We start from the raw sequence: 27,471 nt of genomic DNA, 5'->3' as shown, positions 1-27,471 counted from the left end.
TGTGCTAAATGAATGGAAAGAATGTATTCCGAATACATTTCTTTATACATTGTACCGGCTTAGGCTGCTAAATAAGCATTCATTAGTGCCATGTTGTGCTACTTTCTTGTACTCTGTTTCTACCAAGCAATACAACATTTTGGCTGTTGTGCCAATATATTCCTATATGCTCATCTTATACCTTATTTTCTAACAGACTTTTGAACATTTAGAATACCTCTTGAAACTTTGCTTCAGGGGAATCACAATTAATATGTTTTTAACAAGAAAAACGTTATCATCAGCTGTTCTTTACAATCACATTGCCTTCTGCAGCAAAAAATCAAAATCAAAGAGCACACTTTAATCAGCTATCAGTAACCTGTGGGCAGGACCACACTTACCAAAGTTAATTGTGACAGATCACACAGTGTGGGCAGCTTACAGGTTAATGCAAATGTCAAGTGAAATCATCAAATCTTAAGGTCCACGAATTGTACATTCCACAGACTCCAACAAGCCAGTTCCCTCACTGTAAAATTCAGACTGTACCACACATTTGAGGTGCTTTTAAACAGGAGAAATACGGATGTGTCCTGTGTGCTGAATTAAGCTTATTTAGCACATAATACAATAGAGTATGTGTCTTGGGCACTGACTGGGGTGTCTGACTCACTTTTGCACGAGAAGCTGTTATTTCCAATGACTGAAACATAGTGCTGATTTTCCATAAGCTTGGTAAACACTGTCATATTTCAGAATTTATCATATAGCCCATCATGCCTTTAATTTTCTGCAAATTGTCATGAAAAAATATAAAAAGGTACCCTTTAATTTTACAAACCTAAAAGCCAGGAAAATGAAGCTTTGGAGCCAAGCAAAACGACATAATGCCGTATTACCAAACAGAGTAGCAAATGTTCCAGCCAGAGAATGGACATACATGTAGTTCAAGTAAACACTGATGGCAAAACTTTGTTAAGTTAGTGTTGTAGACCCACAACACTGGCTGCATTTTATACAAACGTTTACAACACAATTAACAGTGAAGCCTAAATAACCTCAGTGCAAATAAGTCAAATCCGAATATGCCAAGGAAGCCTTTGGCTTTTAGTAAACTGCTCCATGTTATGAGTCCACTTCTGACATCAGACTGCTGAGCACATGCACTAAGGCTGAGAGGAGGGATGCACTGAATGTTGAAAAGTGGCTGCCTGCGATGCTGCGGGTTGGACCGGAGGTTGCACAGGTGGTGGAGGTGGTGGCGGAGGTGGCTGCACTGGGGTCTGCGTGTTTGGAGAAGGAGGAGGAGTGGGACGTTTAAATTTGTCGGGGCTGTTACTTCTTCGCGGTGAAGGCCTCTGCAGAACAAATATTGAAATGATGTTTAACACACTGCTGAACAACGTTAGGTGCAAGTCCTCTAATCAGTGTACTGAGCTTGGCAAAGGGGAAAACAAAACAAACCACATAAAAATGTGAACAATTATGTGGGAAGAATCATTTTCAGAACATTGCAAGAATCAAAATACAACTTTTACATAAAATAAACGTTACTCTGAAATGGAGTAGCAAAGGAAAGGGGAAGTGCTTTTGAGATCAAACAGAACACGCATTCCTTCCTGTCAGCTTGCAGGAAATGAGCACCAGACGTACGTCCTGAAGTCACGTTTACCTATGATGACCAGCAACCCAAAAAGAAATGAGAGATGCTGCAGAGACAGCACCTCCCAGTTGCATTTGCCTACCTGGTACATGCTGATGAACACTTAACTTTACACTGCTGGCCTACGAAGTGGTATCTGAGTGTGGGAGAAATGTTTCCAGTGCCAGAGAGTGTGCTCAGAATCTCTGGCCTTCTGAAGGACTCTTAGCCGGCACACCAGAGCAAGGCCAAAGGATAACACAAGTTGTTCTTTGGAGAACAAAAAAAGAGATCACGACCTTTGGGCTGCAGGAGTGAAGCAGTTGTTAGAGAGCTCCCCACTCAACAGAAACCACGGGTTTCCAACAACCTGCACACTTAAACACAGTCTTAAAGCCCACATATCAGTAGGGGGGGATGAATCTTCTTTAATGTTAGCAATGTAAAAATATAAATTACACTTCATAACACAGCTTCTGCACTTTTGCAAAAAAATGCTCACCGCTTACTAATCCAGCTAGCATTAATCAGGAACCTCACGGTATGACAAACCACCCACCCACCCACAATTAATAATCAACCACAGGTGATCAGCTCTGGGGAGAAGCATGATTACAGTGCTGTATCAAATGTGCTACAGGAAAATTTATTCTGTAATGGAGATCAAAAATGAAGAGGCAAGAATCAAGCTGCAGTTTAGTCAAATAATGTATTATTGTATCTATTTTTCTGCAAAACCATGTACAATAGATTAATGTTCTATGTGAAAAGCCAAGGGATTCTTGACAACTGACTGATGTTTCTGAAACACTTAAAATCATTTACTACATTTGTGTACATTTAATAACGTGAAGGGACCTGGTTTCAGTATCAAGAGAAAGCCAAGAGCTACTTATCAACACCTTTCTCAGAACAATAAGTATTTTGTCCTGAAGATTATTTTTTTCATAGTGACTCAATGCGATGCCAACTAACTTACAGTTTCAGACACAGTACTGAACAGAACAAGCTCCTTAAAAAAACTTATTTATAAAATTAGGTCCCAGGTTTTCCAGAAGCATAGAGATCTTCCTGCGACTTCCTGCGACTAATTGTGTGACACATGGCAGTGGGCTGACCCAGGAGCAGGATTCTGTCTTCCTGCTGAGCTCCAGCTTCCTTCCTGTTCTACTCACCATTGCAGCGTTCCCACCAATCTTTGCTTCATGAAATGAATCATTACATTTGTGTGCTCCCCTAGCTGATTTTAGGTGCAGCCATATTTTAGCATTCTATTAAAAATTCTATTGAAACATGTTTTCACATTTGAAAGTGACAAGTATATGCAAAAACCTTGCACGATATTTACAGACTACCATACCTGTTGAGAAAAATGAAAGTGGTCTTGATACAACAACTATAAGTTATTTTGCCAAATGGTTAATATTTAGGCTCCGTTTGCTCATTAAACTCCACAAATATTTAGAAGAAACACAATTAAGTAGAAATGCATCAAAAGGAAATAAATCCAGTTGAAAGATACAAGAAATTGCCCTAACAAACGTTTATATTAACTTTGTTCTTTGCCAATGAGAATATAAAATAAGAGTTAACTGCCTGTTACAGTGACATGATGGTAGCATTGAGTGTCATCCTGAAGAAAACCTGACCTTGGAGCAACCTCAGGTGACTCATCCGTCAGATGGTGGAGACTAGGAGAAAAATGAAAGCAATGTTTTTACTTCCTGGGACAGGTTTAGTAGCTTAGAACATCACTTCTCACCCCCTGCCTGCTGATCCATAAGATGATACCTATTACTGTCCTTAAGATGATAACACATCCTATTATTTTGCAGAAAATAAGGTTCTCCCAAAAGAATCAGTTTCTGAGGGGTGAAGAGGAAAATCAGGGTTGAAGAAAGCAGCAATAGATATCTTGGAGTAAGGAGACAAAAACAAATATTTACAAAAATGTTTTGTTAAAAAGCTTAAGGACAAGCAATCACAACTTCTAATAAACGAACTGGCACTGGTAATAAGCATTTCCTATTTTAAATACTTACTGTAATACCATGGGATGGTCCCATGTGTTGCACATGAAGGCCTGGGGAATTGTAGTAAGACATTCCAGCTCTAGTCAGTGAAGTTGGTGGTGTGAAACCAACTGTGTGACTTGCATATGACAGACCTAAAAATTGTTACAACAAGATAACATCAACATTCTTGTTTATATTACAAACTGAAGTGTGAGGTTTTTAACCTTTTTTAGTTCTGAATTAGTAATACGTTAAGAAATGGTAACTGCAGCCAGATAAGACATCTAAAAATATTAATTGTACTGAAAAACATGATGCAAAATTAAGTTCTTTTCCTGTAGTAAACTACCATATGTTTCGAAACATACATTAAACAATGTTAAATGTAACTTCTCACTTAACATAAACACTGTAAGGCTTAGTTTTAGTCCACAAGTATTTCCATCCAGCCTTCCATTTCTCCTCTGAGAAATGAACAAAATACAATCTGAAGAAGCAGTGAGGTTGTGCCTGGAGAAGCCATCGAGCACTGAGCCACTGCGAGTTTCCACAAAGAACCTGGACGTAGGGGGCTCCTCCAAGACCTACCACGCCTGCACTCAGGCAGTTTGCCTTGGCATTTATAGGCAGGGACCTAAAGATCCTTGGGGTTGTGACGTTAAAACATTCTGGGATTAGTTGCTAGCTGGACTAGGCTAGCAACTAATATTTAAAATTACAACTTGTTTTATCCACATTAGGGAAAGGCTCCTATTCAAAAGTACATATATCTCATTCTTCTATCTAAATATTTCCTTTCTGTAAGAACTATTTTATAAAAATACAGAGTACCTGTATAGCCAGAAAAAGCAACTGCAAAATGTTTAAAGTTCAGACCTTGAAATGTTCTGAACATTTTGAGTATTTCTCAAAACACCACATTTTCCAAAACCTTTAGCTCATTATTGCGTTTTGACAACACCACCAGTGAGACAGGAGACAAGACTTTTCTCAGTTGTTTAGTATTCGAGGCTAGCAAGTGCTTTGGAGAATTATGACCAAAATGTTTCTAAAGGACTATTAAGCTTTTATAACACCACACGGGATTTAACAGTTTTCACACTTCTTCAACACTAAATCAAGGCAAAAAAGTGCCACTGCAGCTATAGTATGCACCAACACCCAGCTCTGTCCTCAACTGCATGATCTGTGTTTGTAACTACAACTGATGAGACAAGATCTTGGGGGGGCGGGGGGTTGGAAAAACAAAACCCATGTGTCAGATCACTAATAAAGTCACAAAAGAAAACATACTCCCCTTGCTTCCTTCCATTCTAAGTTCGATTCTGTTACGTACCCAATGGATGTCTGGTGCAAATTAAAAGTGACTCCATTAGAATCGCTGTCACTTTAGAGCAGTTAAACAATGCAGATTAAAAAAATTAATCTGCTTTTTTGACCCTGCAATTTAATTGTCTGTACAGCACATGTTTTATAACTAAGTGCTTTTGTAAGCACAAAGAAATAAACCAATGTTCAGGCAGGTGACAATGTGTTGCAAGTCAGAGACAAGAGCTAAGAACAATAAAAGGCAAAAAAATACACTTTAAGTCACTTTTGCAACATTGCAATTTGGACTGTTTCTAGATAAACCAGCTCCAGAAGTTTTACAAATGCAAGTCTACATGGCAGTCAAAGAACAGATAGCAGAGCAGTGCACATACATTCAAGGTAGCTCATCTCTGCAAACAAAGCATGTAACAGTTTATCTACACTAAAGACTAATTGGTAATTAGAGTAACTAATCCTCAGATGTCTAGCAGTAGCAATACTTCCACAGTCTTCAAAGTTCCATGCACTGTGCTACAAATCTCAGCAGTATCTCTGGGATTGCTCTGGGATTCAGAACCCAGAATCTGACCCATTAAAGCTGACGGGTTACCCGTATAAATGAGAGCGTTTCTGACTGGTTTCAAATTATGTTTATACACATTCAGGCACATCATTTGCCAAATGAAACATGCCAAGTCATACAATTACTTAATGCAAAATATAATTGTTGTATTTTTCTGTGCTGATACTTTTGAGAGTGTCTTACTGTACTAATTTAGATATAAAGTACTCTCAAAAAACTATTTGTTTTCATCCATTACTACATTCAGATATGCCAGAGAGCTGTACAAAACTCCCTATTAGTTCTCTAACAAATTGCTGCTTCTATTTTTCTGAAACCTGAAACTTCCCAACTGTGGATATTAATTTATAAGATGTGAAGGAGAGTAACGTAGCTGCCTCTGCAGGAGTGCTAGCCTGCAACATTTACTGTACCAATGTAACCAAAGTTGTGAACTCTGTTAGAGACGATCATGTCAGCTGTGCTATTTTTAACTCTGCTTCAGACTGTGTTCCAGCATCCCCTGTCTGGGGGCTGTAATTCCCACTAGAACACAGCATTCTTTGGTCAGCTACTGATGGGAAGTGAAGCCCACAGGGAACAAGGAATGTGCTTCAGCCCCAATGCAGGAACAAATGGACAGAGGGCTCTTGCACTGACACGGCAGCATCGAAACTGAGTGCATTTCTAGGTAATCTAGCATGCAAGCCTGTTCAGTTACCAGACAATTTTTCCTACACATACTTTTAATTACAATCACTGTGGGGACTGCAGATACAATGTGCAGTTGAATATTGCATTATTATGTAGGGTGCACCTGTATAACGATGAACATCCACAGTAGTTACTCCTGAACAGCTGTTAGCATGACTATGTTTCTGTACAACTAGTTACAGGAAAAGAATAAGAAAACATCTCGTTTTCCTGGTAACATATCTTGTAAAACACAAAGTCAAGTGATTTGGCTCATTTCAGAAGCCAATAAACCTTTTAAAAAACTCTATCATCACTCTCATCTCTAACACTGTAACATGGCATCTGTCCATGGCTGGTTTTCACAAATACTGACTCCTTCTGAAACACCTGGATGAAAACTATTTTGAATCCTTCTGAAAGACTGAAGTCAATCTTGAAAATTAAAGAGTTTAAAGACATTGTATAGGTTCTAGCAGACCTGTGTAATAAAACAGCTCAATCCCATCTTGCAGAATGTGTCAATATAGAGCACATCTCATTTGCCCCTACTGCAGGGCTCTGTCTGACAGGTTCTAAGGGTGAACTTGGAAAGCAGGGCATGCAGGATCTGCTGCTTTATGCACAAGTGAGTTTGTGATTGCCATATAACATCCACGGCCAACAACTTTCAATACATATCCAACTGCGATTTTAACGGATTTTACATTTCAGTAAATAAGTATGTTAGTAACACAAATACATCTCCTTTGACTTAAAAATACATTCAGTAATTACAAACTCAGGAAAGGTTAATTTGCTTTTGTTATGCAAAGTATTAGAGACAGGAACTCTTAATTTTATAGTTATTGTTTTACAATAGAAAGTAGCAGAAATACAAAAGCCATTTCTCTAGTAAAGAGAAAACGAAATTGACTTTTTTCCAACAGGTTCAAGATTAGACTTTTATAAGAAGTTTTGATTCAGAGCACAATAGCAGTCTCATTACTAGTTTATCACCAAACTCTAGAAATGTCTGAACTATACATCTTGTTGAGAAAAAAAAAAAAAAAAGAGACAGAGAGAAAAAGACAGCAAAAAAGAAATAAAAGTTCAAGTGATAGCTACTTAACTGACCTTTAATATCTGTTCACAGTGTAAAACAGAACCGTCTAAAACCAGGCTGCACTAGAAGACATCTAAGGCAAAGTTATTATTTGTGATGGTTTTTTCTCCAGACTAGCTTTGAAAGGCTACTGATCCAAATACAGTAATAGGGCACATTACTATGTGATGCATACAATAATTTTAGAAACTGGGTTCAATATTTACCAGGTGATATAGGTCTGCTAGAACTTGGTGAGGGTGTATAAGGGATAGGACTGGACACAGTGCGAGGTCTTAATCCTTGTGCAGACATCTCATTAAAATATCTAACAAAAAAAGGTAAAGAATAATTAGATCAAACCTTTTAAGATGTGCCATGTTTTAAATGTTTCACTGTGCTTTCTTTTCAATTCCTATAAGAGTCACATTAGATTAATGAAGGACCAGTCACCTTTAGGAAGTCATGACAGGAACTTTCATCACAGCTGAAGGCTCAGATACTGGTTTAATTTTCAATGGAAATAGCTGGACTTATCTTGGTTATTTGCAGTTAAAACCATACAAGTTGCATACGATTAGAATAGTATGTATTAAGGCCAGAGGTATAAATCATGTCATCCAATTTGACCTATACTAAATTCTTGCATTTTACACATAATTTATACATTGAACTCAATCGCTTGTCTGGCTGGAGTGTATCTTCCAGAAGGGTACTCGGCACTAGTCTGAAATCACGTAAAGGGGTGACAAAAATAATTAAAGTATCGATAACTTGTTCCAACAACCGATCAGCCTCACAGACTAAAACACGGCCTGTTTCCTACTTATATTCCACTGGTCTCCTTGTTTAGCCATGTGCTCATTGTGTCTTTTGCCACTGGAACAGAGAAACATTTTGAACCTAGAACTTTCTCCCACTACAGATACTTGTAGGTTGTGTTGCAAGACACCTCCCACACTTCACGGTGCCAAACTGAACAAGGCATTTTTTCACACCTGTAATAATTTTAGTGGTATTTATTTGTACTTTACTCATTGAATACAGTGAAGCTTCTTCACAGCCATCAAGTGCTATATAAAAGGAGGTAACCACTGCGCCAATTGCTCCGACTTGCTCCACTTACTGTTTATATCTCAAAAGTAATTTTATGTGTTTTTTTTCCACAGCACCAGGCTGTCAGCTTTCAGGCTGACTTGCTTATGCACTCTACAACTAGAGTTTTCAGTCATTGTCTCATCAGAGGTTCCTTTGCCCACCTTCTCCTGCACATATGGTCGCAAACCAGTGCGCCTGGGTCTATATTGTTACATTTAGCTGTGTTTCTTGACACAGCAAAGCAGCACGGAAAATCAGCAACCTAACAGCCCTTTGACTCTTCCTTGTCTCCCCTTCTACCACAGTGTTCTCAGAAATTCTTAGTAACTACATTTATTTCCAGATCACAGAAAAAAATGCACAACATGGAATAGCATTAAAAATATTCCTATTTGATGGAACTCACAATGATGACTGCTTCGTGGGCTGTGAGCCAGTTCATAAATCTATTTGAATGATGTTTTCATACCACATCTTATTAATTTTTAACTCGGATATTCAGAGTTACTAAGCCACAACATCTAACAAAGGCAGTACACTGTAGTGATACCCAAGCTGGTTCAAATTTGTGTAGATCAGGTAATAAAAGTAGCTGCAATAAGGAACAATGGAAAAATAACAAACTGCCAAATTAAAGTTTAATTAAATATAAGTTTTCTAAAGAGCTACCAGTGGCAAGGTTAGTGAAACTGAACTGACTAGGCTCCCTCTGCAACACGCAGTAAATGGTAATGCAGAGAGCAAGGCTGTGGTCTTTATGATTTAGCTGTGTTTTATTCCACATAAAGACAATTTTCTTTAAATAATCCTAGTACCTGGATCACTGATATAGAACAGCAGGGCACCATTAGTATGCTTCCTGGTTTCAGGTATTTCCTTACTACTCCAGAGAATAGGACGGAGGATTGAGAAGACAAAGCTATTGCTAGCCAGGAGATAGAAGTTTTGGGACAGCTGTGTATTTTGCATTCAGTAAAGCATCTTCACTTACGAAAAAATAAGTATAATGGAATCGCAGAATAGTTTGGGTTGAAGGGACTTTCAAAGCTCATCCAGTGCCACCCCTGCCATGAGCAGGGACATCTTCACCAGCTCAGGTTGCTCAGAGCTCCATCCAGCCTGGCCTGGGATGTCTCCAGGGATGGGGCATCAACACCTCTCTGGGCAACCTGGGCCAGGCTTTCACCATCCTCAGTGTAAAAAATGTCTTGCTCATGTCTAATCTAAATAATGTCAGCTAACAGAATGCAACTGAAAAAAAAGGATATCTGATCTATCACCACCATCATTTTCAGGAATACAATGTAAGCTGACCAAAATTTACATTTAGAAATCATTACTGCTTGTAGTTCCACAATTATTCTGCCTACACAGTTCTCCTAAGACTAACCACTCTAGTATCTGTTTTGTGCTTCTTTTTACCTTGTACTACTTACACTGCAAATACCTGTTTTGGAGAGATTTTGTCGTGCCTTTGTAGTACCAAGAAAATCAACATGACAATGAAATTTCTTAGAAGTACAGAATAGTTAATCAAATTTTCCCGCATTTTATTGATTACTACTACCTACAATCGGTTGACAAAAAAATTATTAGGATACTCTACATTTTTGGATTAATACTGGTAATCCACATAAATTTAGATTTTGACTGGATTTCCATTATAACGTAAATATCAGCAGGAAAGATTAGGCTAATAAAAGTAGATTCAAACACCAGAATCCTGCGTTTCTAACAATTTAATTTAGATAGCATTCACTACATCTTAATACCAGATGCTACTATAATATATGTCAGTTGCCTCTTACTTCACTAAAATGAAACCACTATCTTGAACTTTAAGGGTGTTCCTTGAAACAAAATGCCCGGTACTTTGTTTCTGGGAAATGATGGCTTATAACAAATATACTGATGATCCAAGAAGAAATATCTCCATATCAAAAGAATTTTTTTAAAAGACCACTATAAATCCAAAATAATGTAAACCAGTATAAAATAATGAGCATTTGACAAAAAAAATAGGAATGTTTATTCGAAGTGTACTTAAAAACCTCTTTTAAGATATGACACTGCCATATGACTATGACGTGAGAAAACACTAAAAGGCACCATATTAAACCATGACAAACTCAAGACTGTCTGTAAGGCCAGTGCAACAGAAAAAAGAAAAATCAAGGATGTTATGGTTTGGACACCAAGGACAAGCCAACAGTTCTGGAAATGCTTCCTCTCTCTAAGGCTTTACTCACTATCCCCTTGTATTTGGCTGAACAGACTGAAGAATTAGCCCCAAGTAAGGACGTTGCTCCTGCCTCACAGAATTCCTTGCAGTTACGAAGCTGGGGGCACAATAAAGGTACTGTGATCAAGTTATCCTGACTCTCAACTCCAGAGATATACTTATTTCAATATACATTATAAAAACCTTAAGCAATCTTCAGATACAAATAATTTCTGTTAAAACTAATGCAATTTCTGTACAACTTTGATACAATCCTATTGAAGATACTCCTGGAATACTGGATACTCCATGCTGAAATTTGACACCTATATTAAACCCATATACACATTATTTCTATAAATACTTATACTTCTTTTTGAATATTATAGAATAACTATTGATTAATAAGCTCAATGCCAACATATCTGGAAAATACAAACCTTTCATCATCCATTTCTAAGCTGGATTCACTTTCTGACAGTTGTCTGCAAAGTGCTTCCCTACGTTCCATTTCCCTCTGTAATTTTCTTTGAAGTCTCAAGTTTTCTTCTCTCATATGTCGCTCCTCTTCTAAATATTGTGCCATCTTCTCTGAATCTGAAATTCAGAATTTTGTTAAAATTTTATTAAAATTCAATTTCATAGACGGGCAAATACGTTGTGCCTAATTTTACTCCAGTACTTTGAGAAAGACAGTGTAGAAAATGCTCAGGATGGATCACTCAAAATTCTCATCTCTAAGTCATTAGTTCAAAGCCTAATTCATAACAGTAGATACTGAAAGAAGTTACTGGTTGACAGCAATTTTGGAAATTAAAGGTAAAAAGAAAAAAAAGTTTTTAGTATTTGCTTAAATTGATTTGAAAAGGAAGGAAAAAAAAAGTCATTAAGAAAATAATAAAAACACAACCATAAAGAAGAAATGCAATGATTCCTGCTCCATTAAAATAACACTATTCCACATTTACAAAGATCTTACTGAAACATATAGAAGAAATTCTTTAAAAGGTATATTTCCATTTTGAAGGAGGAGGAGGCACAAAAGTTCTGAAACCCCAAACACCCAAGCTCATATTAAATTGCTCCCTTGTATGTATTCTATAGCATTCTTTCGATTACACATTTTATCATAGAGACTGACCAGCAGAACATGCATCTATATTAAAAGCCAACAAGTAGTACTCTCTACAAAGAACAATTTGCATTTGGAATTCTAAACAAATTCAGCGAACATCACTTAAATGGTCTGGTATCACATGTGGGCTATTTAAAGTGATAAAACCAAATTATGGAAATCCACAAAACATTCTGACAGATTATTTAAATAAAATGGAACATGTGCTTCAGGAAGACAAAATGCAACACCAATATCAGAATTTAGGGAGCATATTTTATTAAGTGTTTATGAATAATGCTAGAGATTCTCTAATGACCACATATTGCAGGCGCCCAAATGAAAACTGTATTTCAGTTTCATCTTCTGCTTGCAGGCTGTTCGCAAAGGGAAAGAGTACTTTTAAACCTAGATCTCATTTTCAATGAGAACTGGACTTTGAATCCTTCTAAATTTTTACTTTAAATCACTATAATTCAAAAAGAAACCACTTAAAAATAATAAAGAATATTGAAATTAAAGATTCATTTCAGATCTGTACAAAGAGTACTTTAAATCTAAGGCCTTGCTCTTGTTCTGAAGTCACTAAGTGAAGGCTGCAGTGCAGATAGAACTGGCAAGTACAGAGACTAGCAGTCCTTATCTTCTTTTAACTGACACAAATTACTAATATCGCAAACTCACGCACAAGGCCTCTGCAGAAGACCACTATCCCGTCACCATTGTCTTTAAGAAGGCCGCTGCCTCCGCAAGCTATTTCTCTCAACGAGGGCTGAAACATTCCAGTTAGCCTGTCAAGACCAGCACACTATGGGGGGAGAATATTGCCGATTTCCCACTTGCCTGCATTTTTCTGTCTATAAGGGTAAGTATCTACTCAAGGGTTGGCGTTGCAAAGATCACAGGTAGACGCCAGCAACCTTCCCGGCAGCTGAGAGCAGGTGCTCAGAGCCGCAGCCTCGTCTCTTGAAAAGGCAGGGCAAGAAGGATTTCCACTTCTGGTCAAGGGTCCAAGACACTTTTCACAACAGAAACACAAGGACTTCTACACCATTACTCATTCTGTCCACCTTCACGATCTTACACAGGTAAGAACAGAGTAAGATTACTCGTTCTACTACATTGTGACAAAAAATAGCTGGCTGAACAATTAGCCTAACACAGCTACGAACAATTATTTAAAGGTAGCTGCAATCATTAACAAGTTAAATTCTTATATACAACTTTGCTAGCTGTTAATTCTTTCGAGTAATTCTTTGTTTATATCAAGACCCTTACAAAGCGGGCCATAACTATGTTTTGCAAAATCTGTATGTTGAAATACTGCTAAGTCTCAGAAAAGAAAAAAGTAGAAACATCTTTTCTGGCCCAAAATATTCAAGAAATATTTGTTGATTCTTCCAGACACCCTTCTAGTAAAGCTAAAAAAACCACCAAACTGCACTATAAATACATCAATGAGCAATAATACTGCAATTATGAAAATGTTTTAATCCAAACTTACCTTGTTTTGCTCCACTTTTACCTTCAATTCAAATGCATGAAAGTATATATAAAAATCTTCTATTACACAAACTTGAAAAGATTTAAAACAAGTTGTTTACTCACGCTGTAACTGTGCAGCCCTCAGTTGTTTCTTTAACCTCTCCACTTCATTCTTTAAAAATCTGATATGTCTCATCATATTTTCTGGAGAATCTATCTCCATTGATATGTCTCTGGGTGATGGTGGAGCAGACACTGGCTGGTCTAATTTCTCCTGCAAAATTCTGTATGAAAAATAGTTCAAACTTTACCTTCAATTTCTAATGAAAAGAAAACCCCTTAAACCTCCCATCAAGACACTGCAAGGATTCTGACAGGTATATAAGATTTACTTTAACTACTGGATCAGGGGAGAGAATTGTGGAAGGATTTGCAATGCTTTCTTTCCCAGCTCAAAATAAAAAAGGTAAAACTTCTTCTGCAAGCACAGATGGATTTTCGAAAATATTCAGACATAGACGCTCCCAAATATTTCTGCATACAGGTCAGGAAAAACAAATTCTGGACTATGTATGGTTACCTCAGTTTTATACTCAAAAGCTACTTATTCCACAAAATCATTCCGCAAATTCAGTTTCTCTGAGTTTTTACATTAATGTTCTTACAGGAAGAACACGCATTCAAGATGAAAAGATGAGTAAAGTATGTCTGGTGAAACACAAGCTTTGCTACGTTTCACCATTACCAAAAGAGAAATCTTCACAGAGATTTTCTGAAGCGTAGGCAGTCTTCCTTTTCTTTTTTTTTTTCAATTCTCCAAACAGAAAGGTATTCCATATAGTCAAGGTTTCAAATATCTCAAATAACTGCTTGAAATTCAGAAGCAATTAACTTCTTTTATAATGAAATAAGCATATGGTAGATAATAAATGTTCTAACTTACGATTTTTGGAGTTAACATATTAAGTGTTTTTCAGCCTGGAAATCCAGTATGGATTTACCACTGCTGAATATCACATGTAGCTCTTCAGAGCAATTCCACACAGCAGGGCTCTGTAAAATCAACCTACAAAACCTGCAATTTGCCCAGGCTCACGTGTTTTCTGAAGCCCCAAGATTCAGAGTTGCACTAATATAACTGTCCTTAAACATGCAGAAGAAAATAAGGTATTAATCATCTCTCCTTCCCTACTCTCTCCAAAACCAGATTTGTTACAAAATTACATTAAAGAGAGAGTTGCTTTAATACATATTTTTAATCTCAGTTTTCCCAAGAATATACAGTCTCACTGCCATAACATCTATTGAGTAAGCAGTGGGAAGTCTCAATGACATGAGTGTACACCACTGAGAAAAAGCTGAAGTTTTCTTCAAGCAGATAAGGAAAACCCAACAGCTTCTCAGGTAACAAATACACCGAAATACCATGTTATTTTCTCTGGGCCATGGATATAAAGCTGAGCCCAAACCAGAAGCTTTAAAAAGAGTCTATCAGCAGTGAAAAAATTCAGCAAATTCCTTCGAGTTTTCCCAGGTCATTTCTTATACTATTTAATTTCAGCTGCATTAAGCAACCAAGGATGTGGCATCATGTAAACAAGAAGCTTTACAACTGCTTTAATTTCCAGGTTTTCATAGATTGAACAAATCTTATGGGACAGAGGTGAATATATTTAATCCAGAACACTATGTATTAAATGATTACCTCTCCCACAGCAACAAACACACTGCAACAAGACAAACCGTTTTTCTGCTTCAAGCTTATCCATCCTCTTCCAGAGACGATTTACTAGTGCTTCTTGCTCTTGTTCCAAAGTATTTTCAAGGTCAATCTTCTCACGTCTTAGCTGAAGAGGAAAAAAACGATCAATGAAAACAATGGAAATATATTTTTTGCAAGGAACTGTCATTAGGAAAGATCAGTGCTCTGACACCACTGTTTTACACAACGCTCTACAACAGTGAGGAGATGGTGAAGAAGAGACAAAAAAAAAATCAGGCACAGAACAATGGTCACAGAGCCACTGAAAAATGAATAGATTCAGGAGTTGCACAGCTGCCATCTCCTTAACAGAAGCTTTTCTCACATAACTTCTTGTCTCTGGCCAATAAGGAGGAGCTTGAAACCTGGACATGGGGTCACTGATGACATGAGAAGCCTGTTCAAAAGCACCTCCTTTCCTTCCCTGTGTCTCTGAAGTTCAAACTGAATTTACTGTCCACTACACCAACATTTATTTTGAAAAATCTTTGACTTTTTAAGTGGAATAATCACAGTTAAGTAAGCTAGAAATGGAAGAGAAGCCATGTTTGCCTTGTGTTAGATAAAGGAGAAACATAACAAAAACAGTAAAGAAAAAATATGTGAACCGCTGTAAGTGTTACTGTATCAATACTTAGCATCAGAAACAAATGTATCTCTATCTTAACAAAGGCTTTATAAAAGCAAATGCTTAGTTAGACATTATTGCCATTCACTTACTGTGTGAAAAAACATCATTGATTCTACTATAAGCTAATAAAAGCAGATATAATGTAGAACCACATATGAAGAAATCCATTATTAGTATTTTAGTACAAATATAATGCAAATATTAATAAGAATACACTAGAATACTAAGAGGCACAGCTGATCTTATTCAGTAACACTGGAAGCTGAACTCCTGAAGTGAGCAATAATGAAACCTATGGCAACAGACCAACACCTTTATAGGTGGAAAATAGCATGGAGGTATTTTTCCCAGGCAAGTTTTAGTTAACACTCACCACTTTTCTGAAGGGCAAACAATCCCAAATTACAAAATGGTAAGACTGAAACCAGATTAAGTGATTTCCTCACATGTTTACTGCATCACTGAGTGAAGTACTATTACAGTATCTAAATCTGTAAGGGCTCTGTGCTAACCACTAAATTAATATCGAGATACCCAAACAAAATTTAAACTTAGAAACTTCAGGTGACAGTGCAAGTTTAATGAATGTACAACTTCCTTCTTTAAAGCTTAGAGGAATTAGTTACTGTAAGTAAAAACAGACATATATTGATGAGTAATAGGGAACATAACTAGAAAAAGAAACACTGTTTAATAGATCTTTCCGTGTCCGAGTTTCCAGATGTGCATTAGCAGCCGAAGGAACTTACACTTCAATAAAAGAGCAGTCAGGAGCAACACACTTCAGCCTCACACCAGCTCACACCAGCTCACACACCAGCAGGAGCCAGAGTGGCAGGAGGGTGAGGGCTCAGCCCTGGGAGCTGCAGGGCGCGTTGCCATGGGGCGTGTTGCTGTGGGGCATGTTGCCGTGGGGCACGTTGCATCAGCCAGCATGGCCAGAGCTTGGGGTCAGAGGCAAGAAAGGCCACAAAACATTCTGGGAATCTGCACACCACACCTCTACATTACCAACATGCAGATCTTCTCTCCACACGATGAGAGAGGTTTGACTGCAGACCACCACTTCTGCAGTGGCAGTTTTTGCATCACTTCAGTGCAGTGTGGTCTAGGCTCACCTGCTGCGACACAGTCTTTTTACAACTGTGGTATCGATCTAGCATCAAACAAACCCTCAAAAACATACTGGTGAAAAGAAATCTTTCATTTAACAGTAGGAAGAAGAACATACTAGAACTTGAAGGCAGAGCTAATTATTTATAACCTTGGATTTGAAAAAAGTCTAAGATTACATTTAGTATTACATCAACCATCACCAGGGCAGCAGAGTCCATGGATTAGAAATCTGCATGTAGGTGAGCACGCACAATGGCTAAGTCAAATCATCAACAACAACGTAAGAATGAGCCTTGTGTTGTGCCCTGAAGGCTGACAGACAAGCTCTGATGAAACACCAAAGAAACTGGGTTGTGAAACAGAGATCTAAAACTCCACATTTCCAGCAAGACAAAAACACACTGGACATTACTATCTTCCTTTCTTAGTCTAGAGTATTGTCCCGGTTCCTCCCAGTGCCAGGATATTAAAGCTTTGAGGAGATTAACACCTTGAACTGAACCTACAGGAGAAGTAACTGCAACATCCTGACCAGAGCAGGCATATTTATTTTGGACTAGGTAGTTTCAGGTGTACTTTGAAACATAGTCTAACTCCAGGCAATAAATTTGTTAGGAACGTAATAATATTCTGAACTAAAAGAAGCAGGACCAGCAGCTCTGTCAATACTAGTGTCATTCTATATTGGTTCAAAGTTACACTCCAGTCAAACATAATTCAATTTTTACCATCACAACAGGGAAACAAGGAAGTATTGCTTGCTTTTTTGGACCTTAATCTTCCTTTCAGAGGAAGAGAGAAATTCCTTTTAAGTTTCCTTGCCATCAAATAGCATTTCTTCTCATCTCTGAAGCATACACTTGTTTTACTTCAAAGGCAGCCAAAATATCCATTGTCTGTGTATTCCTGGATTACCGCTTCTTCAGTCTTCTTGCTAATTTACTAGCAAGCACAACTGTTCCCTCCTGAAACAGAACTCTTCCAAATCCATGACAGTTGGATATGATCTCTGCCTAAGCCCACTATCCCAAATTCCACTTCTCTGCTTCTCATCTGCGTCCCTTTGTAGCTTTAATTCTTTGCTGCTCCCCAAAAAATATCTTTCCAGAAGATTTTATACATTTATTGTTCTTCTCCTTTCAGAGAAGCAGACATAAGAGATGATTATTGGCAGTTTAGTCCTTATTTCTCATCTCTTAACTGCATCAATTCAAGTTTCTCACCATAGTGTATGAAACAGAAAAGCAAATAAAGGGTAACAGCAAGACTACACAAACTTGGCCTCTGTAGGACAAAACTGACAGCTACTTATTTCCCATCAAACCACTGAACTATAACACAGAACACTATTGCTCACTTTAACTAAGGCATTCAGTTAATGAAATAGTCACATTTCAAATTTCTTCATCAGCAGCCTTCAGAGAAGAATATTCTGCCACTTCAAGTTGACTTAAGAAAATTAAAAGTCAAGTAATATTTGAACCTTAAAATCCAACTTATTTTTTTATTTAGGATTAACATTCCACACAACTATCACCACGACAAACTGGCTACACACTGATAACCTGTGGTACAAGCAGCTCAGAAGAGAGAGTAGAGGAGGAAGAACACAAAGCACACATAATTCACGTTCCATATTTTCAAAGTAATAGTTTAGTAAACATATGTTGGAACTACCTGCTCACTGACCACAGCGACAGATCTAGTAATGCAGCCCTCGATGATGTTCAAAGCGTTGCTGAATTACCCTTCTAAGCCCTGTTTATGAGGCCTCCCGAAGGTTGTGCTGAAGCGTTGTGGCAATCTCTCTTCTGCAACTCCCTAAGAGCATGATAAAGGCAACACTGCTCTGCTCACAGCGTTTGGTTGCTTCTTGCTCAGTACAGCACATGCCCCGAAGGCTATTGCTTCAGCTAGGTAATTAGTACAACACGTTTTTTTAAAAATTTGTCTAAGAGAAGAAAGCATGCTGAAGTTCAAAGTAACTCAACTTTACTATATCTTACTGTAAGAGAAAACAAAGGTATTTTGCATTACACATCAATGTGCATGGAATTCTGAAGTAAGAGTTACAGCCAAATTTAACATATTCGTAAACAAAGTAAGTTCTCAAGGCCAGATATCTGAAAGACCTTCGAGCATCCGAGCTTTTTGAACAATCCAACACTGATATTCAAAGGCAGCAACAAGTTTCAAATTTTACAATTTCACATGTCTGTCTGTTCAGAACAATGATACAAAAATAAATACCATTAAGATTTCAGCTGTGGTTCATGCTAACATTTCAAAGACTTAACCAGATTAACGGGTAGCTCACTCTGCATTTTGATTAAGCAGCTGCCACCACCACCTTGTGGCTAAGAGAGTTATTTCAATCTCGTGGTAATTTTCATGCTGGTCACGGGTTTGCTGGCAACTACATCTTCCTACCTTTCCATTTTTCAATTTATTCCATAGACCTCTCCTTATAGAATGCTAGCATAAGAATCAAGAAAACTCATTTCACCATTAAGATAGCCATTAATTAATTTATCCACAATGACAACAGAAATCAGTGAGTTATAAAAAAATGGTAGAAACTCAGATTAACAGCAACAAAAAAGTTCCATATCTGATGAAAACAGGGAGGAAAAAAGAAAATAAAATCACAGAAATAGCTTATTATATTTACAAAAGACAAATTATTGGACTTGAACAAGACTACATGTTTCACCGGTTTTCCTTTTAAGTCAAAACAACTCCTACTAACGCCTCCAAGATGCCTTGATGCACATGCCTAAAATTAGACATAAGAGCAGTCCCAACGTCTAAACTTGCAGTGGAAACATGGCCAAAACAAGTGGTATTTTATCTCTGCAATCTTCACAGCTGTCTAGGGAGAAAAGGAGTTGGACATAGCGGAATCTCAAATCTTTTGAGGTATGCACACAACTGACATCTGACATCGAGCCCTGTGCAATCCAAGCTGCCACAAAAAAGTGACCTATAGCACAACTAGACCACATACATATGATTAACGGTTGTGCTAAACTGCTATCAGAAGTAACAGTCTCCCTCACTAGCAGTGTGGGAGTAGAAGCTGATAAACGGCGACAACAAGCATTACTTACAAACAAAGTTGTGTTTGCAAAACTCAGAGCTGTCCAGCAGACCTGAAGGCCTGTAGTAAGGCTACCAAAAGTTATAATTGCCATAAAAAATATCAAAGTTTGATATAATAAATTATGTCAATGATTTATTGCTTTGAAAGCCACACTGACTTTTCTATCTTTTTGGTATTGCCCAGTTTCTGACGGACTTCAGAAATTACATAAAATCAAATACAAACCAAGTTTTGTTTTTGTTTTTTGGTTGGTTGGTTGGTTTGGTTTGGTGGTGTTTGTTTGGTTGTTTGTTTTTCAGAATCCCTAGTTTTACAGTCACATAATTCAAAAAGTATGGAGTTACCTGCTCCAGGGTGAGCTGCTTCGAAATCGTATCATTTTCCAGTTTTTTAATCTTCTTCATTAGTTTGTTCACTTGAAATTCCTGTTCCTGCTCTAAATGCTGCTCCAGTTCAGCTTTCTCATGCTGCAGCTAAAAATTTAGGAGACATGGAAGCATTTTAAACACACAAATAAAAGTGTGAAACATTATGCAACTTTTACACATTCATTTACACGTTTATTCTCACTGCACATTAAATAATCTACTGATATTTCTTCTCAAAAGACTTCGAAATGCACAACCCATGCAACGATGCTTCAAAAGCAACATTTTAAACTGTTTCATTTACAAAACAGATGGAAGTAAACTACATTTCCAAACATTTAATAAAGTCTAGTCAAAATACATACATTTACATACGGTATATAAAAATTATAGACATTTCAAAAGTAAAAAATCTAGAATAATGTTCACAAAAGCATTCATTTTAATCTAAATGCATCATCTCAAGAGCACCCAAAGTATAAACCGCAGGTCTTAGCATTTTCTTTTCCCAGGCAGCTGAAAGCTTAAAATTAGGACTGAAATCATACCAGCGAAATTGCTGTGTAACAAGATAGTAAGTAAAAAATAATAAAGTTAATTTCTATTCCTATGCTGTCAAGAGTCAAAAGATTTTGTTGCCATAAAAACACTGGTTATTTCAAATCAATGTTCTAAATTTTCTCAACACTCAATGGAATTTTTTGTCAATTAATATTTCCAATGAAAAAAATGTTTAAGCCCGAAGCTCTCAAGGAGATGGAAACACGCCCCCCCCCCCCCCCCCCCCCCCCACTTTCTAACATACACTATGGCTTGGAGTAGCGTCACTTTTAACATTAAAGTCAAAATCACAATGGAATCCCTCTGAGACAGGAATCCAAGTCTTCCTGTGGATAAAACTGGCACCATGGTACAAACACATGAATTTGACTTAGGGAAAAGCAAATGTCACCAGAAGACAATGGTCTAATTACACTGTGCTCTGGCCACCCACTGAAAATTGCAGGCACTTTTTTCCACCTGCTGATTTTCAAGGCCAGTTCTCCTGGCTATCACATAACAATACCTAAGACCATTGTGTTTAAATGTCTGAGGAAACGGGGACACACCTCACAGTCATGGACACAAGTCAAGGTTGCTGGATCTCCACAGAGACTTTGATTTTAAACCAGCTAGAATTGCTAGTTCATTAATTCACTTCCTTTTGATATTATTTAGAGACAAAATGGTCTGTGAAGTGCAGCCTGGCAGAGAGTTCAGAGCAGAAAGGCTTGTGTGGAGAGAGCGCTACGCAGACACTAACTTAACTACTTGGCAATATACATAAATTTTGCAGTTTAACTGAGTTTTCAAGGCTTAACAATTTCAATATTTATTTTTCACAAATTAATAAATGAGATTTATTCCTTTCACTTATTAAGTTACAGTATATTTTCCAAAGCCTCTGACATTCATGGCAATTCTCATGCACTGGAGGAAGCCACTTGGACTCCAACATGATAAGCACTGAGACTATCATGGCAGCTCTACATCAAATGGTTAAGAAATTGTGTTAACCTGTCTAGTTGGAAATAAAGCCATTTCATTTCTTGTGTGAGAACATGCAGGGCTGCAAAGTGAGGTTTTCTTTAGAAGAAAAATTTATATTCACACTGTTAAATCAAAACATTGTTTGTGTTGTTTGATAATCAAAAATTTGAAGTACTGGAGTTAAGCTTAGCTGGAAAAAACAGGTTTAATACGAAAAGGACATCATTTAGTCTTACAACTCCATAAGCCCCTCTCCTTTCCTTCCCCATTCCTACGCAGCAGCTACAGTTTGAGACTGAAGCCAAAGAGCCCAAGGAGCAGAGAATGTGAGGACCACCACCCAACTCTAGGTACTTGCTGCGCTTCCATCAGTCTTCACTTCGCTCCATTAAAAGAAGCCAAATGCTTTTTTTTCACCCAACTAAAAAATTCAGACCAAAGCCAGTTGCTGTAATCAGCTTATATTTAGTCAGCAAATTAAACTGTGTGAAAAGGCACATGGCCAGAATCTCCTGCTCAGCTTAAAGGCAGATGCTGCTACAGAAAGCACGTGGCTGGGGCAGATCCCACCTCATATGGAGGCAGGAGAGATCTACTACCAGAATATATTCTGTTCCGATTCTAACATAAGTACGCTAGAAAGCAAAGTGACTGTGAATAGAAAGAAACCCACAAACACTTTTGTAACATGAAAACCCTCTCAGACATTCTGATGAATCTACTTTATTGTGCTACTCTCCTTCACCCTTTTAGCTTATTAAAAGTGGGAGAAAAATACTAATAACACACCACAAAATACATATTAATGGCATCTGTCACTCATAATCACACAAAATAATTTCTCACTTTTATTGGCTTTGATCACAAAATGAAACCAAACCAAACAGAAACCAGGTAATGCTGAAAACCTAACACTGAAAACCAGAATTGCTAACAATGAGAAAACATCTGCTGGTAAAACACTGGTGGATCGTGTTCATTTTGCTCAGCAGAGAGAGTATTTTCAAACTGGTTCTAATTATATGCAATTTTATTAACAACTGTTTACAGATGCACCTACAGCTGCCAGCTAAAGAGAAGGAAAAAGTGTGTTAGATTGTGTCACCTTGATGACAATGTCTTATAGACCTTGAATTGCACATGAAAACTGTAGGGGAAATACTGGGGGCATTTTCAGCCACGTAACATCAGAGATGGGTTTGGTGCAGGACAAACAGCTAATACTTTAAAGTGAGAACAGGGTTATCAAATAGAAAGCTTAGGAGCAGAAAGAGTGCGTGCATTAGTTCAGATAAGTCCTACACAACTACAGTAATATCATTCTCTTTCTACAGAAATAAGTTTCCTGGTACAATGGTAGGACCACATTTACCTTCTTTATTGTACTGGCTTATTCTGGGACGGCAGAAAGTCTTTTCATGAAATAACAGAGCTAATGGATGAAGTTACCTCTTAGAAAAACAACCCTTATTTTTCCCCCAGACTGTGCCCTTGTACCTTGTACTGAGCACTCTATTTCTAGTATAGTACTCCAGCCCTCAAATTTGTCCAATTCCTCCTTTGCTGCATCCTGAAAGCCTTATTTATTAACAAATTTGTATCAGCAGTTTGCCTCCTCTTTATGTCCAGATGTTCATCAAATAATTGATAGATGAATGCACAATCACATTTACATCTTGAGCTGACGCATCATATTTTGGGAAGCAGGAAGGGCAATAGCTTATGTTTACAGACTGATAATTTTTAAAAGAATTGTCAAGAATCAGACTTGCAGGAGAAACAGTTCAGTATAGCTTCCCAATTACTTAATTTGCCTGACTACACATTATGCTGTTATCTTGGTATGTCATAATATTTGACTTTCAAGGGCAAATACTTGGACCAATCTGCACTTTCAAAAATATAAGGGTATTGAATAAAACCTGTATTTGATGTTGAAAAGTACTGTTGCACAATTTAAAGAATAATTGCCTTTAAGTTCAAACAATATTAAAAATTACTATTTTGGGCAGCCTTGCTTCACAGAAGGTAAATTTTCAATATTTACTCCTTCAATATTCAAGTCAATAACTTTACACATCCATGTCCACAAGAACAGATCCTGCGTCAAAACGCTCCTAATGATACTCTGCAAAATATTACTACCATTCTAGAATGACTAAAGATTGAGGACTCTAAAAAATTATGGTTCCAGACTTTCTAAAGACTTAGCCAAACAGACAAAAATGTAATTAGATTAAGTACAAGGGAAAATATAGTGAATGTATATAAGGCGTGTAAGAACTTAAAGACCTTATGTACATCAGGAATGTGTGAGATAAAAAGCTTTTGTTTACTCCAAAACCTCTGTTCAGATGCATATGCTCCTTTATCTCTGGAGTATTCAGCCTAGACAATTAAAAATTATGCTAAACAAAGGAAAATTAACTTGTAAAAGCACACACTTATTTATTTGGCTTGTACAGGCAGTAAAAGTTAATGTCACACAGTTATAAACAGGTATGGCACCAGAAAGCCTGGCAACAGGAAGACAGTATTATTCAAGTGAAAACACCTTATTTTGTGTGCTACCGTGTATGTTTAGAATCAGTCTGGCATATAGTAAAAGGTTTCAAAATTAATTTCTTACAATACTGAAAACCTGATGTAACTCAGTGTTTTATAATAGTAATGTACATCATGCTGAGCTGGGAAATTCTTGTTAGGCTGTTAGCGAGGAACGCTGCAGCTCGTGCTCTGGCAGACAAGCTTTCGCATTTAAAACATTTTAACTCTCTGGGAGCTCATTCCAGATGCCACTCTGAATGCGATGCATAAGCCCCTGCTATTGCGACAAACAAAGGTCTGACAAAGCAAAAAAACCACAAAGGCCCTAGGAAAAAAGTCCCTCTGCCAGGTGGCTTTCAACTGAATAATATGGCAGTAATTTTGACACAGCCACAGAGTAGTAAATACTTGAAAAATTAAGAAAAAAAATTTTAAGAGCTTACCCACCACACTTCTTGTACTTTGCTTCTATGAAGTGTTAGCTTTACAAAAGCTACAACCTGACCACATCCCTCTTACTGCACTCACATGAACAAAACAGTTCAGCCACCAGTTTGTTGCAAGGCTCCTGGGAGAAACACCAGTAAAGGCAATTACCTGCATCAGCTTTCTTGAGAGCTCATTAGTGAGAAATTCCTCTTCCTTTTCATAGTTTACTGCAAGCGTTTCTTTTTCTTTCTGCAGAGCTTGGATCTTCTTAAATAGAGTATTACTGATGAATTCCTCTTCCTGCTCTGCCCTTGCTTGCTGTGAAGTAAAGACACAGTTTTAAGAAAAAAGGGAGCAAGTTTCCACATTAAAAGCTGCAATTATTCCATTCCCCTTTAAATGCCCCCCACCTGTTGTTTTGTTTAATCTTGCCCATCCTCCCAGAGAACAGTAGCACCTTTCTTCCTTTTTTGTTCCCAATCTCTCAACTTAGGGAACTACACCAGTGCTTTAAAGTGGCCACCGCCCAACCACATCACAGAATCACAGAACGTTAAGGATTGGATGCATAAACTCCCCAAAATTTTAAACTCTATAAAAGCACTACTGATTCCCAGATACCTATTTTTACCTACTCTGTTCCTAAAACCAAACTTTTCTTTAAATGTTCTCCATTGCAAGCTGAAGCAGAGCTCTGAGACTGCTGCACTCAGCACTGTGCCTTCTTTCCAGACCCCTCAGATTCCAGCCCTGTTTTCTAGGAGTCAAATAGTGCGTTTATTCTTTCACCCAGATATGCTTTGCTTCTGAGCCACAGGCAGCACGGTTCACCTCATGAGGATTTCTAGCCAGCCACCAGCGCAGGAGAACTACTTATATTACTTCTCAGAACTGTTACTTCACTACATTCAACATCAACTTTAAAAAAATGCCGCATGGTAGCTTTACCCTGAGGATTCCCAAATTTCACAAGAGGAGAGAGCTACTCTGGAAATCTTCCCCGTGAAGAATCGCTGGAGAAGACAATTCCCATTTCAGTTCCCTCTAGCACCCAGGCACTGCTCCCCAGCAACCCAGCCTGTCATTCCCTGCAGTTCAGATGTTTGTTTGTTTTAATGTACAGACTAGGAACTTGAAAAACGGAACACAGAAGTTATCTTTTGCAAGTCTGCCCTGAAAGGCCACAAAGGCTATTTCATATGGGCAAATGAAGGATCACAGCTACAAACTGATAGAGCCAACTATTAATGCCGCAGTCCAAACAAAGTCCAGAACAACAGAATGGCAGAAATACAGAATTCCCAAGCCACCAGCTTTAACAAATGAGACAATGAAGTGTTGAGGAGTGTTTTCATCCCCTGCAATAAAATCCCCATCACTTCAACTGCAGATTTGTGATTTGCCCCAGTTCTAATAAAATGACACCAGCTTATAGCCTACAATATGTAAAGATTCAGTAGGTCTTGCTTCAGTAAAATTTAAGAGAGAAAAGTTGAAGAGCTGCAACAGAAGCATAACTAGATTTTTACTGAAAGCTTAGCTTACATAATCTTCTGCCCAAAATGTGCCAAAATAACCATCTCTTTATACATACCGTGCACTTAAAAATGCTCGAAAGATTTCATTACGTCAGTGATCTTTTAACTGGAATGATATGTCCCCTAGTAGCCCAAGAAACAATTAAACATGTCTACAAGAGAAGTTACTTAAAGAAATTAAATGCCTTTAAATTTGGTGGAACAGTAGGACAATTGTAAATTTTCCTCATGATACCACCAGTATCATAAAATCCAAAGCAGTGCTTTGGAAACTTCTCAGTTGAATACTCCTTCCTTCAAGTCCTTTTCTTCACATCTTTAGACCCACTTGCTTCCACCTCTATTGCATTCTTTTCTTGGCCCTTTCCTGTTCTCTGTCTGTCACCAGCACAGCTAGCACAAACCCAACATGACAAAAAAAAACCCCACAACAACAACAACAAAAACCCAAACAAAAACAAATAAACAAAAAATGGAAATAAAAGAAGAAGAAAGGTCTGGCACAGTTTATTAGCTTAGGAACATAGGTCCTGTACAGCACCTCCTCTCTAATGTTTGTGCAGCAGCAAACTGCTATTCCAGCAGGCTCAGCATTGGTATTATGACTTGTCACATCAAGACAATGTAGAGTTGTCCCAGAGCTGTGGAGAAATGGCAAATTGTCAGCTCACATCTCAGAGGATTAAAACTCAAGGAATCTAGCGGATCTCAATAACATCATCTATCGCTTTCTAATTGTGGCTTTAGTTAGAGCTACTAATGAATTTACGTCTTCAGAGACATTTTGGAACAGAGTAAACAAGTCAAATTGCAAGGGTTATTTGTCCTCAAATCGTTAAAATTCATGCGTGCTCTTCCAAAACCAACTCATCCATTGCCTTCACTACACAGGATTTCTACTGATTCAGACAGTATGTCCTGGTTTCAGCTGGGATAGAGTTAATTTTCTTTCTAGTAACTGTGTTTTCAATTTACTATGAGAAGAATGCTGATAATACACTGATGTTTTGGTTGTTGTGGGGTAGTCAAGGACTTTTTTTGGCTTCTCATGCTCTACCAGGTGCACAAGAAGCTGGGAAGGGGCAAAGCCAGGAGAGCTGACCCACGCTGGCCAAAAGGTTATTCCTTACCATATGATGTAACGCTCAGTGTATAAACCAGAGTTGGCCAGGGAGCAAATACTGCTGCTTGGGAATGAATGGGCTATCGGTGCTGCAGGTGGTAAACAACTGCATTGTGC

The 27,471-nt window shown here is 37.8% G+C and overlaps 1 protein-coding gene across 2 annotated transcripts in view; it reads right to left on the bottom strand.

The window, feature by feature from the left end:
- Window positions 1-1,001: 1,001 nt before the first annotated feature.
- Window positions 1,002-27,471, bottom strand: part of CCDC6 (coiled-coil domain containing 6) — a gene marked incomplete at its 5' end in the record, with an annotated part of 44,602 nt that continues 18,132 nt past the window's right edge. The window contains 9 exons of one of the 2 annotated variants that reach the window (XM_082052985.1): window positions 1,211-1,340; window positions 3,274-3,315; window positions 3,667-3,791; window positions 7,517-7,617; window positions 11,049-11,205; window positions 13,331-13,491; window positions 14,951-15,054; window positions 20,164-20,292; window positions 24,862-25,011. In XM_082052985.1, coding sequence (XP_081909111.1) covers window positions 3,295-3,315; window positions 3,667-3,791; window positions 7,517-7,617; window positions 11,049-11,205; window positions 13,331-13,491; window positions 14,951-15,054; window positions 20,164-20,292; window positions 24,862-25,011 — 948 coding nt within the window. In that variant the 3' untranslated portion in view covers window positions 1,211-1,340; window positions 3,274-3,294. Of the gene's footprint in view, window positions 1,341-3,273; window positions 3,316-3,666; window positions 3,792-7,516; window positions 7,618-11,048; window positions 11,206-13,330; window positions 13,492-14,950; window positions 15,055-20,163; window positions 20,293-24,861; window positions 25,012-27,471 lie in introns of both variants that reach the window. The other variant, XM_082052984.1, reaches the window with a different exon arrangement.

The sequence above is a fragment of the Streptopelia decaocto genome, assembly GCF_964273445.1.
Source record: "Streptopelia decaocto genome assembly, chromosome: 5".
Lineage (NCBI taxonomy): Eukaryota > Metazoa > Chordata > Aves > Columbiformes > Columbidae > Streptopelia > Streptopelia decaocto.
Note: the sequence above shows the minus strand (reverse complement) of the source record. Positions and strands in the feature narration are given on the sequence as shown.